This window comes from Chenopodium album, chromosome 15, assembly GCF_948465745.1.
Source record: "Chenopodium album chromosome 15, dcCheAlbu1.1, whole genome shotgun sequence".
Taxonomy (NCBI): Eukaryota; Viridiplantae; Streptophyta; class Magnoliopsida; order Caryophyllales; family Amaranthaceae; genus Chenopodium; species Chenopodium album.
The window spans coordinates 31,179,101-31,197,342 of record NC_137848.1 but is presented as its reverse complement, the minus strand read 5'-3'; the positions used below and the strand labels follow the sequence as shown (position 1 = coordinate 31,197,342).

Sequence of the window (18,242 nt, the reverse complement as noted above, 5' to 3'; positions counted from 1 at the left end):
TGTTGCGTGCAAAGTACTGTAAAGGTAGATGTGATGTTGATATGTTCGTACCCAAACTTGGAATTTCTAATGTTTGGAGTGGAATTACGGAGAATGCGAAAGTACTTGGTGAAGGAATGAAGGTAGCAATTGGCAACGGTAATCGAACCCTTTTTTGGGATCACAAATGGGCAACAGAAAAGCCATTGAGTGACTTAGTTACTCAACCTTTACCAATGGAATTGGCAGGAGCGACTACGGAGGAGATATGGGAAGAAGGACAGGGGTGGAGGTGGAATGTTTTTGCCCCCTTCTTATCACAAGATACTCTCGAGTGTATTCAAAATCATGAAGTTTACGATTAAACCTGTGATGAGTATAATGAGACACGAATCTGATGTGTTGGATGATAAAATTTGGAATATGATTTGGAAAGCTCCGGTACAGCAGCGTGTAAGAGCTTTCCTATGGTTAGCTTGCCATGACAGAATACTTGGCAATTTAAACTTGTACAAACGCAAGTTAACTAATACTCCTGCCTGCCATATATGTGGTAATGGGGATGAGAACTCGCTGCACATATTGAGAGACTGTCCAAATGCTAGATAGCTTGAAATAAAGTCTTACATCCCAAATTCTATGACCAATTCTTCAGGCTTTCTCTTAAGGATTGGCTATGCTATAATCTGGAAGAAAATAGCTCAATCAATGTTGATGGATGGGGTACGATATTCTGCATTGCAACTTGGTGGATTTGGAGGTGGAGAAATTGTCGAATCTTTAATAGAAGAGATGAGATCCCAATGGATGTAGGTGCATTCCTACGAGTCTGATTCAAAGAGATGCAACGAAGCTTGGAGAGGGTTGATAATGGTGCGGGGAAAGCTAGCAAACAGAAAATTGAAGTGAATGTCCCCTGGCACTCCCCAGGCCCTGCAGGAGGTGGAGCGATCATCAGAGACCATGAAGGACAGTTTATCACTGGCTTCTCAGCTAGTTTTGGCTACTGTTCAGCTTTTAGAGCTGAAGTCATGGCTCTTACAAGAGGCCTTGAATTAGCTCAAAATTTGCAAATATCACAACTTGAAGTGCACCTTGATAATCAGGCATGTGTGAAGATTCTGCAAAAACAAACTGATGGACGAGGTGAAAGTGTCCATGACATTAATTATTGCCAGAAGTTGCTTCGAGATGATAAATGGGAAGTCCGAGTTGTTCACATATACAGAGAAGGAAATCGTGCGGCGGATTGGTTGGCCAATCACGGCGTCTCTCAAAGACTCTCAATTAGAAATCATCAATTTTGTACTGGAAGAGTTTGGGAGTAATTTTACAGGAGGATGCTAGAGGGTAGCTCTACCTCGTCTAGTTCCTCCTTAGTATGGCAGTAGTAGTAGTAGTTTAGTTTAGTTTTGCATATTCTGTTTGTTTTGTTTCTTGGTGTTTCTTTGTTTTGTTTGTTCTTTGTTTCTTCCTTTGTCTTTTGGAATACATTTCCTCATTTCAATCAAAAAAAAAAAAACTTTTTAATTTTTTTTTTTATTATTTTTATTTTTTTTAACAATACAGAAGATAAAAACAGAATTTATAGGTCAGTTGCTTTCTTGTAACACATCCCTGCTACTTTTTTTTAATGACAAAATGAGCTAGGTTCATAATTACAAGCTTGATTTCCTTATTAATGAGTTTTATTCCCTTCTTAGCCTTATTCACATCATGAATGGTTTTCATTAAACCAGTTGAATCTGCGAGGATAGAGGCCCAAGAGAAGATTTGATTACGTTCTAACATGCAGTTTTGTATTTAAAAAAATTAATTTGTTTTTTTTACTTCTAAGTGGTACAATTTTTTAAATGGTTATCCAGGTGCTACACTTTTCGGATAATTATATATAATTTTTTTAATACTACATATTATATTTCTACTTTCAATATATTTACTTTTAAAGGTTTTCCAAATATATATATATATATATATATATATATATATATATATATATATATATATATATATATATATATATATATATTTACTTTTAAAGAAATAATCAACTATCAATTTCTACAATTCTCCGTCCATTACAATTTTGAAATAGCGCAGCCTAAATAAAAATGTCGCCTTGCAACCATATAATCAGAACTACTACGTATATATGTGTAGCACTTAATCTGCATTGCCTATTTAATTTAGTTGACTAAATTTTTTTGAAATATTTTTTTAAACTAGCAAAAAAAATATTTAATTGTGCTTGTGTTGAGCCCATAAGCAAATTCACATATAAGTGAATAATATATGGTTGGTGCACCCAGGTGTATGGTGCACCCGGTTGAACAATAAAAAAACAGGCGAAAAGAATATTAGGTGTTTGAAAAAGAACATTTAATTGTTTGAAAAAGAACATTTTTTTTAACAAAGAACATGCATTACTAACATAAAAAAAATTACAAAAATAACATGATAAAAACTTTATTAAAATTTCATGAAAAATTACACATTAATGAAAAAACTCTTTTACCAAAGATTTCATTTCCCCAAAAATAGTTTTCTCTCTCTTCAAAAATTTAACTTTTCATAATAATTTTATTTTTCTCTCTCTAAAATTATTTTCAACTAAAAATAATTCCACATTTCATTTTCAAAATTCAAAAAAAACATATGTTAAAAGAGCATAAGTTAAAGAACATACGTTAAACAACTCATTATCTTAAAGAACATACGAGCCATCTTTCAAAAAAAATGAAAAAAAAAAAATCAAGCCAAACTCAAAGAACATACTAGCCAAATTAAAAGAACATATTTTGTATTATTGAAACCCAAAAAACATGTTTAATCAACATATGTTAAAGAACATAAGTACAGAAGAACATATTATCAAACATATATAGATATGATCTTTGTCAAACACAAACATATTCTTTTTCAAACACTAGTATGCATGTTCTTTTTCAAACACTAGCATGTTTTTTTTCAAATACTAGTATGTTTTTTTTTCCATGTTCTTTAAAATATGTCTAATATTCTATCTGGATGCACCATGCGCATGGTGTACCTTGGTGCGCTATACTATTTTCAGTAAGTGAAAGTGTTGTTATTTCACAGTAATCAAGTGTAAAAATAAAAGTGAGTATTAACATGCATGTGAATCCCAGATTAAAGAAAAAAGAAAAGTGTGTTCACTTTAATTTATAAGGCTAAGATCGATGCCACTTCCCTCATTAGCATATAGTTTAAAGTGTAACCTCCTTAGACTTAAAAAGTAAACACACGTGACGGTCCGGCTGAGTGCTGTTTGTCACCTTTTCTAATAAGTTCTTGCTCTTACTCATTTTTAATTTAATGGATGAATTTCCTAAAAGAATAAAAAATAAAAATTGGATAAAGTCTTTTGTTAAAGATCTATATATTTTTAGACCCTAATTTGTGTATTTTGCAAAATTTGACGTTGTTGTAAATAATACTCCAATTTGTAGCTACTGGAAGGTCATCTTAATTCTCCAACGAACCTCATTATTGATCTAAACTTGTTCATTGAACTTTGTATCCACTCTAATGTAACACTAAAACAAATAGAGTACTTGTAAAGAAACTTAAAAGCATCAAAATAAGCTAAACTGGTTCATTAAACTTTGTATCCACTCTAATGTAAAACTTACGCAAATAGAGTACTTGTACAGATACTTAAAAGCATTGAAATAAGAAACTTTAAAGCATGTATGTTTAGGAGATAAAAAGAGAGGGGTAAGGATTATGGGAACGAATCATTAGAATTCCTATACCACGTATTTAATTTTAGAGAGGGATAGTAAAATAAAAGAATTAAAGCTCTCCTTATCCCTCAAATTCTTAACATGGTATAAGGGGGAAGGGATAATGATTATAATGTAAAACCATATTTACCCTTTATGAAAAGAAATATAAATCTAAAGGAAGGATAAAGTTTATTAATAAGGATATATTAGTAAGTGTTGAACCCTAGGTTACTTTGTTACTAACCAAAATTAACAGTAATTTTGTTACTTATCCTATTTTTATACCAAATAAGGGTTACAAAATCTAATATGTGGCTAGACACACCGTGTGACTAGCCATTATAGGAGTTATTTCGTTAGTATTACAAGGGTTACTCGGTCAGTTTTACGGGTTTTACTTAATCAGTGCTATAGAGGTTACTCAGTCATATTATAGAGGTTACTCGGTCAGTGTTATAAGAATTATTTCATTAATTTACAAACGGTCACATGATATGACCAGCCAGACACAAAACGTGTTGAGTAAAGGTTAAAACTATTTTATCCTTACTCCACTTAATAATACCCTATTCTCTCTTTTTTTTCTTTTTTCTTTTTTTTTTTTTTTTTTTTTTTTTTTTTTTTTTTTTTGTATTCATTATACCCAACACCCCGTAAATGAAATATGCTCCAAATTAAATGAACAAAAGACCCTAAATGATACTCAATAAATTACCTGAAAGCGGGAAATATAATAGTCATCGCCATAGGCAGCACGAAGCCCATCAATTAGCTTGGTTTTAGGATTCCGGGGAGAGAAAGCCACACTAAGGTTCACCAACGCCTTCACACGATCAGGCCGAAAGAGGCACAACCACCAAGCAATCATTGCGCCCCAATCATGGCCAACCACAAAAACCTCCTCTACCCCTAACTCATCAATCAATGCCACCAAGTCACCCACGACGTGCCCGTAAGTGTAACTACGGGCATCCGTTGGGGCGTCTGTGTCGCCGTAGCCCCTCATATCGGGGGCTACGGCATGGTAACCAAGAGCCGAGAGGGCCAAGATTTGGTGCCTCCAAGAGTACCATAATTCAGGGAAGCCATGAATGAAGAGTACAATTGGTGCCCCTTTAACTCCTTTCTCGGCTATATGCATGTTTATGGCATTCACGTGAACTTTCCGGTGTCTTATGCCGTCGGATGTTTCCATTTTTGTCTCACCAAAGTTTAGTTTTTTGGTGGAAAATGGAGTTGGTTGGTTGGTTTTATGGTTTTTGCTTTGTTTGTTGTGGTCTTATTATTTGTGGTACTTGAGAAGCTTTACATTAAAAACGTGATGAACAAGGACTAAGGAGTGGACCAAGTGTCATCATTTATATCAAAGAGGAAATGAATTCTATCCATAGCTTCAAGTGTCATCATTTATATCAAAGAGGAAATGAATTCTATCCATAGCTTTCACAATTTGTTCTGTCATTGTAGTGTCGTTTCTTTCATTTAAAAGAGTACAAATTACTTCAATTATTTTCTTTAGGACACATATGAATTGGAAAATTTGACATAAAAGTGAATGGTGCGTGTATGCTTTTCATAGTTTTGTTTTTTTTGGTTACAAGGAGCGACTAGATTAATTCATAACAGAATAAAGTTAATGTTAGTACAGTAAATAGTCACAACACTAGTTGTAGTGAGGAATTCTTAGACTCTTAACTGTTTATGACTCTAACAGCACACGTTGGTATTTCACATTATACCAACAACAAATTATATTGATACTAAAAAAAATTTATGTTTGTTGGTATCACTGAATAAAATAGTTGATATCATAGTGATACTATGTAAAGTATAATGAAATACCTACATGAGTTATGACATTATTTTTTTCAAGTGTGGTAAAAATGAATGGACGATTATGCCCTTGTTAGAGTCATAAATGACTCTAACAGTTAGAGTCTTAAAATTCCTCGTGTTGTAGTTCCCATGTATTACATCACCAACCATGTAACACAATAAAGTTCTTGAGCCACTGCACATCCGGGCTTGATGCTTCCTGAGCTAGTTAGAGTCCTTGTGGCTACCTTGGCTTGAGCATCTGCTACTTTGAGACTGTCTCTTGGAGCGTGAACCAATCTGCATTTCTCGAAGTCATAGTGTATACAATATCTATTCCCAAACTTTTATTTACAGTGTTTGGACAATCATATCATATCCTTAAAAATGTCTAATTATTTATTTGCCAATATAAATGTAAATTGCTTTTTTTTTTTCCTTCTTTTTTTAACTTTTAAGAATAGTGTGCAAATATCTATACCCCTAAAAATATGTGTTTAAATAATTTCCAACATTAATCCTACCAACAAAAAAAGTTATGACATAAGACTAAATTAAAATTTTCCCTGGACATAACAAGCTATGGCGTGCACATCACGCGTTTTAGCAACCTTAGTACATGAAGGTTATTATTCCCTCCGTTTTTTTTATTACAACACTTTTTATAATTGGTATTTTTTAAAAAAATATAAATAATGCAATACTTTTTTTACTGGAAATACTATTTTATAATTCCTCGTTTTCTTTTAAAAGAAAACGAGGAATTATACACTATTTCTATATTCCATTATAACTAGCTTTGATAATTTATAATTGAGGAAAAATATAATCAAGTGTGATCTTGTTAGATTCATCTTGATTTATATTAATATCAAATTTTAACTACTTTTAAATATTAGTAATAAAATATATTAGTAATATTATAATAATGCATTGACAAGTGTGTAATGAAAATAGCAATTTTATTGTATAGAACCGCTATCATCGTTAGCGGTTCTTCTAATTAAGGAAGTGGATAGAAGATTATAAGTCAATAAGTGTGATATATTTAAATTAGAAGAACCAATAATAGCGGTTTTATTGTATAGAACCACAATTGGTGGTAAATTTTGTCAATTAATTTGTTCATTAACTTAGTCTAATATTTTCGTCAAAATATGTCTCAAAATACTATGTAGCAAGTAAATAAAAACGAATAAAATACTAGACCAAAGTAGTAACTTTCTTTCTAATAGAATTTTCTTCAATTATTGGAAGGCAGCATATGAGACTAGAGACCTACACTCCTAAAGTTGTAATCCTTTTGATAGAGTATAAAACATATTCCTGGGCCTCAACCATTAGCTTAAGCTTTTGGTTGAGTTGGTCCTCTAACATGGTATCAGAGCCTAGATTTTTTAGGGTTCCACAAAATTAATTTTTTCTAAAAAATCTTATATATTATAGGATATTATAGGATTATTATAATATTTGTCGCAGAGTAGGATATATTTGTAATATAGTTTGTATTCTTATCGTACTAGGTTTCCTAACATGATTAGGACTAGTATTGTAACACTATATATATTATTCAATGGTACACACTCCAAACCCAAGGAGTTATCCCGAAATCTAACATGGTAGCAAGAGCCAACGTGACACAAAGGTCACGGGTTTGAATCTCATCCACCCCCCACTTTCAAGTGGAATATTAAGCGCTGGGTATGAGGAGGGCCCATGTTGCATCCACACTTCTAGCCCAAACGGGCTCTCGTGTGAGGGGGAGTGATAGAGTATAAAACATATTCCTGGGCCTCAACCATTAGCTTAAGCTTTTGGTTGAGTTGGTCCTCTAACACCTTTATTAAGCACACAACTGTTCTTTGAAAACCAAAAGACATGAACACGCAACACAAACAATAGAAGCCATTACAAATGCAAAGCCTTAAAATTTGTCGATGAAGTCATAAATATGCTTGGTAATGACATCAGGCTGTTCTTCTTGAAGAAAATGACCAACTCCTTGAAGAACAACCACGTCCTCTAAAAGTGGCACATCCCTTTTCATTCCACCTTTGTGAATATAATCCTTCACTCCTGGTGCATTATATGTCAGATCCAAATCTCCCACTATGAACTTCACTGGTACTTTCACTTGTGCTCTTGTCCATGGTGCTGTTATTTCCCAATTTCTGCAAGAGATTAAAAATTAATTGTTAATCATTGATTACATCTTTTAATCTGTTAATGTGATTAAATATCAGACATTTACATTTCTACTCATTATTAGTTGTCGTAATTCTACTCATTACATATAATTTTTGCGAATTACTATATTTTTTACTGAATTAAAACTATTTTTGTTGAACTTAAATTATTTTTATTAAATATAAATTAATTTTACTGGATTGAAATTATTTATGCTGAACTATTTACTAATTCTCTATTATATTGCTTGTTTAAATTTACTGATTTTTAATAAACTCAAATTTTATATTAACTAAACTGAACTTGTTTTTGATAAACAAAACTTTTTTTACTGAATTGAAGCAAAAATAGTGTTGAAATCCATTATACCTCACTTGTAAGTGTCCCACATTAGAAAAAGAGGAGAGGTGATTCTACTTTATAAGGCAGAAGAGTTACTCCTATTATTGCCAATTGGTTTTAGTATGGAAACTCCTAAACCTAGTTTGTGGACCAAACTCTCCTCCTCCTTGTTCGGGTTGCCCAGACCCATTTTATATTGTTTCGAAATTTAACAAATAGGAGTAGAGGAAGGGGCCGATTTATTTTTACTTAATATTATTTTTAAAGGTGAAGTGAACAAGCCTAAAAAGTGTAAAATCATTACCATAAATATTGACACAAATCAGATTTTCTTAATAAGAGTTGAACATAAATTGAAAAGTATATATATGTAATTGAAGTTACGCACTAGCAAACTTAAAATGAAAAGCAATGGAACTAATACAATATGTGGAAAAATATGAGACAAGAAGATGAGAAGTCATACAGATTTAGAGCACGATAATAGTTAAGTCCTCCAGTGAAGCCAGTTCGCGAGAATTTATCACAGTAATAAGCGACATCAGCCTCAGACAACCAGTTGGGGAAAGGGGGAACCTCACATAAGGCCGACTGCCCTTTAGGCAACATGAATTGAGCAGGGTTGCGATAAGCAAACACCTTCTTCAGTAGCTTGTCTGCACCACCAGCTTCCACTATTTCACCCTCTATTTCTCCAGGTACCTACACAAATAATAGGTACATCTATAACTATTACTAAAATACCGATCGCTGATGTTATCTTTTCTCAAAGCTGTACACATTGTCACTATTTATGTATCTAAAACAAATTTTCCCGCTCAAATGTTAAACCCATCTATCTATGTATCTAAACTATATTATAGTTCTTTTTGGAGGGAATTTTCCCTCCTAAACTCTATTTTTCCGTTTAGATTTTTGCAGAATTATAATGTGTCTAGAAACTTTATATTTTAATTAATTATTATGAAGAACTTTTAAAGAACATTTTTCCTGAGACTTCTATATTTAATTTTAATTACCCTCATTAAAAATCGAGCATGTCTCGGGTATTATCTAGTTGTACATTATATCAGAGACCAACTTAACATGATCTATTTTAAGTTTAAAACAACTGAAAATTCTACCAGAATTTTAAAATTGGGCGGCTATTATTTAATGATTTTTGAATTATTTTTAAATATTAAAAAAAATTTAAAATTTATTTTTTTTATTTTAGGAAATTCATTTAAAATTTTTGAAAATTAATTATTTTAACTTTTGAATTTTTTTTCAAATTAATTTATGAATTCAATTTCATTATTGATAAAATTATATATCAAAAATAAATTAAACTTTTAGGAAATAATTAAAAAAAAATTGACACCAATAACTATATTAATTTTTAATTAATATTAATACTCGGTATTTAAAATATTTAAAAATAAGTCAAAACCATTAAATCTGAACCGAAATTTTTAAAATTTATGGTTCCAAAGAATCATCCGTGAATAACCGTTTAATTTCCAAAGTAAGAGTCACATTCACATAAAATCAACATACATAGTTTTTACTTTATGATAATGTGTAAAACAAATCATGAAACTCTAATTATTAACTACCAAATCACTAATGGGTGATGGCCTTGTTGGGTCTCCTAAAGTCCTAATGTTAAAAAAATACTTAAGTTAATCAAAAGTGTTAACACATGGTTATAGATCAACAAGCTGATGTTATAAACTATCAATTGAAATTATTAATAGAAAAATGCATGCACATCTGAACAATTTCACGAAATAATGATTTTGGACTTCTAATCATAAAATGATTATTTGAAAACCAATAGATTAAGTCTCAAATATAATTTTGATACGTTTGGAATCAAATCAAATGCTTTTATTCACATAAATGAAAATTGATTTTATGCGGCTCAAGTATCATGATTAAAGTTATTACTGTTAGATTTCGGGAAAACTCTTTGGGTTGGAGTGTGTACCATTGAATAATATATATAGTGTTACAATACTAGTCCTAATGCTGTTAGGAAACCTAGTACGATAAGAATACAAACTATATCACAAATATATACAAATATATCCTACTCTGCGACAAATATTATAATAATCCTATAACATCTATCAATTACATTTAGAATAATATCTATATATCCTGCTCGTCTCCCCTTTGATAATTCTAATAATACTACTGTTTGTGCTTTTGATATTATACATGTCGATTTATGGACATCTCCTATTCGTAGTGCTCAAGGTCACAAATATTATCTAGTTTTATTAGATGAACATACTCATTTTGTGTGGACAATTCCTCTAAGATACAAGTCACAAGCTTTTCAATCATTTATCAATTTCCGAAAATATGTTGAAACCCAATTTGAACGTCAAATTAAATGTTTTCAATGTGATCATGGTAAGGAATTTGACAATGACCCATTTAAGCAAAAATGTATTGACCATGGAATGCTTTTCCGCTTTTCTTGTCCACACACATCTTCACAAAATGGCAAAGCCGAGCGCATGATTCGCACACTTAATAATATCAAGCGTACAATTCTCTTTCATGCGTCTCTTCCCCCTTCGTATTGGTTTTATGCTCTTGAAACGGCCACTTATCTTCTAAATATTTTGCCAACAAAAGCCCTTAAAAACAATACTCCTGCTTTTGCCTTGTTTGGGAAAACTCCTTGGGTTGGAGTGTGTACCATTGAATAATATATATAGTGTTACAATACTAGTCCTAATCCTGTTAGCAAACCTAGTACGATAAGAATACAAACTATATCACAAATATATACAAATATATCCTACTCTGTGACAAATATTATAATAATCCTATAATATCTATCAATTACATTTAGAATAAAATCAACTCTATTTGGAATCAAATCAAATGTTTCTAATAAGTGTAATAGCATAAAACCAAGTGTGTCAAAACTCAAAACTAATAAAATTAAATATTGATCATGTGATGCTCAGACCATGAACCAACAAATTTCTCAACTTTAATTCAAAAATAAAAAAAAAAAAACATTTTAATTGGTCAACCAGACTCTCCCCACGTTTTATTATTATTATTTAAAGACTCGTTTTATTTATTATACATAGGAATCTTTTCTTACTTTCAATCGTTTCCCATGTTTGTGTTCATACCACCGAGCTATACAACTAATTGGCTTTGACCTTGTTAATGGTTGCCCTCGTAACAGAGCGAAATCGACTTGTACATTGTTTTTTTCTAGGCTCATGTGAATTAGACTTACACTATCAAACACTCAATAGTTTCATGATTTCATCGTTTTTTATTTAAAAACAAACTTAGTGAAAGTAACGAAGCAAATGACGCTTCGTGGCTGAAGTGGTTAGGTGGTGAGCAGGGAGAACAACGTCCCGAGGCACCTTCTGAAAGAGACAAACTTGAAAGGCTGGAAGGAGATCCTGAAGCTGTTGCTTAATCCAAACTGTGAAGATATCCCTAGAGGTATCATTCCGTAGAGTAGAGAGAGAGCTCATGCAATCAGTCTGAACTTGGACTTGAGTAAAACCACGCTCACGAGCCATCCGTAAAGCATAAAGACACGAGAGCAACTCCGCTTGAGAAGCCGAAAGAGCGAAGCAAGCTTGAGCACCGCCTCCTAAAATAGTGTTGGAATCCATAAAATAGAAACACCAGCCAGTACCTGCTCTACAGTCATTAGAGTCCGAAGCTTCATCGACGACGACAATCACAGTTGGGGAGGCGTTGTCAATTCTCCTAAGCAAGAGAGAAAGGACATGAGGACCAAATCCCGAAGGTGGAGTGACAGGTAAAGAAGAGAAGTTCCTGGCCTCAGAATTGCGAAGACTCTAATCTTGCGCAATTTGGAAAACAACAGCAGGAGAACAAATCGCTTATCGAAATCGAATGTTGTTTCTAAGAACCCATATTGCTCAAGCAAAAGATAGGATGGAGTCGATAACAGACGAATCCCCAAGCTTAATGACCGAAAAAAGTAGCGAGATAAATCATCGGTGAAAAGAAAGATCAGGAGCCGGAGGCCGAATGCCCAAAGGGCCACAAACCCACAAACGATGGGTAAATGAGCAATGGAGAAAAAGATGGTCCAACGACTTGGGAACTAGATGGAAGAAAGAACACAAGGGATCAATAGGGAGACCCTTGTCCCGTAACTTAAGTGTTACAGGAAGAGCATCATGTACAATCTTCCAAATGAAGATTTTCCACTTGGGGAGGATAGGTAAAGCCCCGAATTTGGCCCAACCCAAAGGAAAGATAGAAGCATCAGACTTCAGAAACGCGGCCGAAGAGTGGATCAGATGTGCATAACCCGACTTGGAAGAGAAGATGCCATCACGCGTGAATTTCCAGTAGACAAAGTCATCCATGATCTGAGGAGGCCGCTCCAGACTAAGGATTTTAACTGCCGTGGAAGGGGGGAACAAAGCATGCACCAAAGTAGAATCCCAAGCATTAGTGCTAGGATCCAGAAGGGAAGACATCAGAGTCGGCTAAACCGATTCAGCTAAAGAATCCTTAAACTGCACAGAAGTCTCTAGCACCCAAGAATCTTGAAGAATACGAACCTGAGAACCATTTCCAATCTTCCAACTAATACCAACTCATAAGGTATTAAAATCCTCCATAACGCTTCTACATCCTCAGAAAGGCTTGGAGACCCGACCCGGCGAATGTACATTCAGAAGTGAAGGATACTTTGCATTGGAGAACCCGTGAAAGAAGAAGCTGAGGATTCTGCATAATACGCCAAGATTGTCTAGCTAATATAGCAAAATTAAACACACCGACATGACGAATGCCTAAACTGCCTAGACCTTTAGCCGTGAGAAGGAGAGAAGGCGAAGCAAGAGCCAGACCCTTAGAGTGAGCATTCGTCTTCCACCAGAACCGGACTAGTAGATTATTAATCTTGTCTGTAATAGAGGACGGAATCTTGAAAATCGACAAGACATGATTAAGAGAGGCAACTAAGACGGAATTAATAATAACTAACTTAGCTGACGCGGAGAGGTGAAGAGGGGCGAAAGCCGTCAGACGAGAAGTGATCTTTTCAACTAGAGGTTGAAAAGCTTTGCATTTGCTTCTCCCGATGTCCACAGGGAGGCCTAAATACGATCCCAAAGTTGGAAGAGCGGGGCTGCAAGGAAGATGCTAGATAATCCCGGAAGTCTTCAGGGGCGTTGGAACTAAAACGAACAAAGGATTTCTGCAAATTAACCATCTGACCTGACAGGTCGTAGAATTGCTGCACCACCTGTAACACATTGGAACAGGCCTAGGGAGAGGGTTGAAAGAACAGAAGAGAGTCATCAGCGAAGAATAGATGGGAAATCGAAGGAGCGTGATGAGAGATTTTAATTTCCCGAAAAGGTTGTCTCATTCTGCCTTTCGAATCATTGCCTAGAAAATTTCCATTCAAAGCACGAACAAATAAGAAGAGAAAGGACTCCTTGCTAAAGGCAGCAAACCGGTCTGAAAATCTTTTTAGGGTTGCCATTAAGCATAATCTGATACGAAACAGTAGAGACACATTGCTTAATAATGTGAATCTAGTAAGGTGGGAAACCAAAGACCTCGAGAACCTGCCACAAGAACTTTTAGTTGACTCTATCGTAAGCCTTATTCATGTGAAGCTTTAGAGCAGCAGACATCGTTTGGCCTCGCGAAAGATTCATGTATGAAAGAACCTCATGGGCGAGAAGATCATTATCTGTCATGAGCCTACCAGGAAAAAAAGCATTATGGTAATCCGAGACCAAGGAAGGTAAAACCTTTCGAAATCTAGAAGAAATGCATTTAGCAATGCATTTGTAAAGAACATTGCATAAGCCGATTGGGCGAAACTAAGACGGTTGTTAAGGCTGATCCACCTTAGGGAGGAATAATGAAAGTACGATTCCACTCACGAAGCATATGACTGTGGAGAAAGAAGTATTGGACTGCCGAAAATACTGAAGAGCCAACAACTGACCAGTAAGTCTTGAAGAAAGCTGATGTAAAGCCGTCAAGACCAGAAGATTTAGAATCATCAATGCTAAACATACCTTTCTTGATCTCCTCGGCTTAAAAGGGAGCCATAAGATCTAGCTTGGCTATATCCGAAAGATGAGGGAGATCTAGATCAGACCAGTCTAAATCTGTAGGAGGAGACTGAGACTACTGGTTACAGAAGAGGGTGGAAAAATAATCCAGGATAACCTTCTAGATGGTATTCTGATCATAAACCCTGTTTCCGAAAGAATCTTGGAGACCCTGTATCTTGTTCTTACGTCGGCGGGCCTGAACATATGAGAACAGGAGATGAGAATAACTTTCTCCTAAAGCATCTCACTTGACTTTAGCTCGCTATTTCCAGTAGAGATAAGCAGATAAGCAGTCTGAGACTGTGCTACCTTCTCGTCCCTCGAGGACAGAAAGAGATATCTATGAAGTTTGGATTCCAAGTTATGAGCTAGGAGGTAGATTGAAGAATGTAATTCCTTCCAGTTAATGCCTCAACGTTTCTTGTGAGAAATACACCACTTGAGTAATTCAGAATGCAAACCTTCTAGCTTTTGAGAAATAGAGAACATAGGGGGAACCCGACATTTCCAAAGACCAGGATAAAGAGATAATATCCGCCTCCTTCGAAAGAAGACACCAATTGTCGATTTTGTATGGTTTATGGCTTGCAAAAGCAACTCTCTCCTAGAGGATAATAGCCGCGTGATCTGAAAAAAGAATAGGTTGATGAAAAAGAAAAGCTTCCGAATGTTCAAGCAGCCAGTGGTGAGTAGCATAGGCTTTATCTAAACGTTCAAAAATTAGATCTCCATTACTATGACCATTAGTCCAAGTAAAAGTAGGACCGACAAAAGGGACGTCCAATAAACTGTTATCAAATTTCCATTCTTGAAAATCTGTTTTCCCTGCAATTAACCCGGAACCCCCAACTTTATCTGAACTGTATTCCACCTGGTTGAATTCCCCAATTAGGACCACATTCTGATACTTTTGTAAAATACTGGAAATTACAGCCCAAATAGAAGTACGACCTGAAATATGAGGCGATCCGTACACAAACATAATATATTTTATATCATCATTTTGAGTATAAACTTCACACAAAATTACATTGGAAGATACTACGATAGGTACAACCCTAAGCGGGGAATACCAAAATACTACTAACCCGCCACTTAAACCGCGAGAGTCAACATCACAAAAACCATCAAACCTAAGAGGAGCTAGTTTATGTACAGCATCATCAACACCTACAAAAGTCTCCATTACAAACATAATATCTATAGAGAATGAGCGGATAAGAGAGGATAAGTAAGGAACTTTAGGGGAGTCCGCTGTTCCCAGGCCCCTACAGTTCCAAGCAGCAATGTTCATGGCCTTGGTGGTGGCTCTTGTAGGTGAGCCACCGAACCATGATCAGAAGGAGATGATAGAGCTGAGTTTGAAACCGGTTCACCCATTGAACCCTTGCGACGCTTGATTTCTTTAAGACAAGCAAAATACCCTGGAGAAGATATTGCTAGTGGAGTTTCCGGTTCTGAGAGTGACGCAGATTGCTTGGAAGGACAAGAATTCTTCACCCAATTCCATATTTTTCCTTATCCCCTAGCCATTTTAAGTCGAAGAGGAGCTAGAAGCTTATCCGAGTCAACGGCGGGAGGGGAAGGCTAACGGGTAAAACCGGGCTTGAAGATGCGGGTTGAGGTGACCAATCCATTGGAATTGCTTCATCAAAGTTCGTCGCAGAGGCCGCCGCTGAGTCCACCGTTGTTTCTTCTAGAAAGTAGTGGACAGACGGTGGTGATTGAGAGAGCTCAAAACCCCCGAACGAAGAGTCGGGTTGATAACCTGAATTACCTGGAACATTTGTGGGAAATGACGAGCCCAAGGATGGAGAAGATGAGCCAAGTTGTGGATGTGAGTCAGAAGGAGAAGAGACTTGTTTGCCTAACCAATTACTCGGGCTGGCCCCAAATGGATCAAGGAAGGTCGGTCCAGTAGGCCCCAACGGGGGAAGAGAGAAGATAGGAGTTGGGTTCAAAGTTGAGTGGCCCAAGTCTTGAAATAAGATGCCACGGTAGTGCGTTTAAGAATGAGGCCCATTGTGAGTTTGTCCAAACACTGAGGCTGCTTGATACGGATCATGCCCATTGAAAATGGAGCGGGGTGGCCCTTTGGAGGTGGATCAGGAGCTGGACTTGTGTCATGAATCTGGTGTGCTTGAGTATTATGGAAAATATGATGAGGTAGCATAAATGGAGCACGTGGAATTAAGTGATCTTAATCAAGATTAACTCCAGAGTTATATCTTTGTTCACGTGGCCCATGTTCCCAATTACTCAGAAATTGCCAACCTTGACGAGGATTGTGTGCATGAGGGACACGTGTAGCATTAGGATCAGGAGGTGGCGGTGCATCATCAATTTTGAGGTCCTCCTTGATGCAACGATTGATGCCCAAATCCCGCCGCCAAACTTCATCTTTGGAGTTTCGGAAGCCGCTATCTAGTGGACCGAGAAATAAACCCGGGATAGAAGATCGAGGAGGTAGCGGAGGTGGAGATGCAACCAAACCTGTAGAAAAGTTGCCAATAATATCACTCAATTGATCCCAATTCGAAGGATGAGAATCTGCAGGATATTCGAATGGGTCATCCTCATCATTATCCCTAAACCATAATTCCGTAGTCCAATTGTCCGGATTTGGAGCAATACACCGAATTGAATTGGTGTATAATGAAGCATCTGTTGGACCAAATAAAACACGTGCGCCGCTTTCGTATAGCTTATGAAAGCGGCGCTCCAAGAGGAACTTACTTAACTCGTATGATTTGGGACAGGTTTCACGATTGTGTTCGACAAAACCATACTTTTTGCAAAAGCGGAACATTCCCTCATATTTTAATCGAACCCAAGTAACATGATTGCCATAAGTTGGGAAGGAACAACCCGCAATCAATGGTAACGACAAATCAACTAATATTTTAACTCTAGGTTTTGGAAGAGGAAACTGACCGTTATGATCCTCTTCCATAAGTAAGTCACCTACATGATTAAGAATAGAGGACGCCACCTGTGGAACTGTGTAACGATTGGAAGACCTTGAACTTGAACCCACATCAGAGCACGATTAAGATTCGTATTTTATGGGATTTCATGGCTGCGAAGGCGTTGTAAGACCATTAGACTTCCTTTAAAGTTAACCCAGCCACGCTGGTCTAAGTCTTCAGCATCATATTCGTTTGTACAGCAGAACACGAACATAGAACCATATGGATATACCTTGACTGGACCACAAAGATGCCAGAACCTAGAGACTAAACGTTGAACTAAAGCAACAGAGAACTTGCGAGCATCCCAGAATTTCCCTATAACAGTGCACTGCCAGTCGAAATTACCTTCTTCAAAGGTAGGAGGAGGAAATTCATAGGTCCCTACGATGTGAGGATACACAAAAGTTCGAGGAAAGATTCTGTTAGACATGATTAAAGAGATGAACAGAAAAGGATGAACTATAGAAAGGAAGAAAAAGAGAGAGTTTCTCTCACGTACTACTAGACTTTTTCTCTCACTAGAGAAGGATATGATTTCTGTATTTGACTATTTGTGTCTCTTTTGGGTCTAGCCATGCTATTGAAAGGGTATGTGTCCACGAAGCATAGCTTGGACTAGTTGTTAAGTTTGCATCTCACAACCAAGAGATTGTAGGATCAAACCCCACTAGAGACACTTTGAAGTAGGGATTCAGATTCCCTTACCTTCCCTTCTCCTCCCTTTCCCCTAATTTTAAAGTGTCTAGCCTGCTAACCCATATCGGGAAGACCTGTGAGTGATTCCGGCCAGCCTGCTAACCCAGATCGGGAAGACCTGTGAAAGGTTCCGACCGGATAGGGCCCTTCTCCTTACCAACCAAAAAAAAAAAATGTTATTTGAAAGGGTACCAAGCTAAGCTTTGTCTAATAAAATCTTTACTACTAATAATTTAAGGGGTGAAATTCCCTTATCTTACAGATTATTCAATATGCATCATACTAATAGTCTCATCATGATGTTAATCAAAACTAAACCAAACCAAACCTTAGGATGAAAGTAACCCAAAGTTGAACCCTTATAATTATAAATCACTTCAAAACACATAAATTGTAAAATCTAAACTAAC

General features: G+C 35.9%; 1 protein-coding gene across 1 annotated transcript in view; it reads right to left on the bottom strand.

The window, feature by feature from the left end:
* Nucleotides 1-18,242, bottom strand: part of LOC145581048 (uncharacterized) — a 47,032-nt gene that overhangs the window by 28,053 nt on the left and 737 nt on the right. Inside the window, exons 2-4 of the mRNA XM_081638119.1 lie at nucleotides 8,539-8,774; nucleotides 7,470-7,714; nucleotides 4,444-5,006 (exon numbers count right to left, since the gene is read on the bottom strand). Of these exons, the coding sequence (XP_081494245.1) occupies nucleotides 4,444-5,006; nucleotides 7,470-7,714; nucleotides 8,539-8,774 (1,044 nt within the window). The remainder of the gene's footprint in view (nucleotides 1-4,443; nucleotides 5,007-7,469; nucleotides 7,715-8,538; nucleotides 8,775-18,242) is intronic.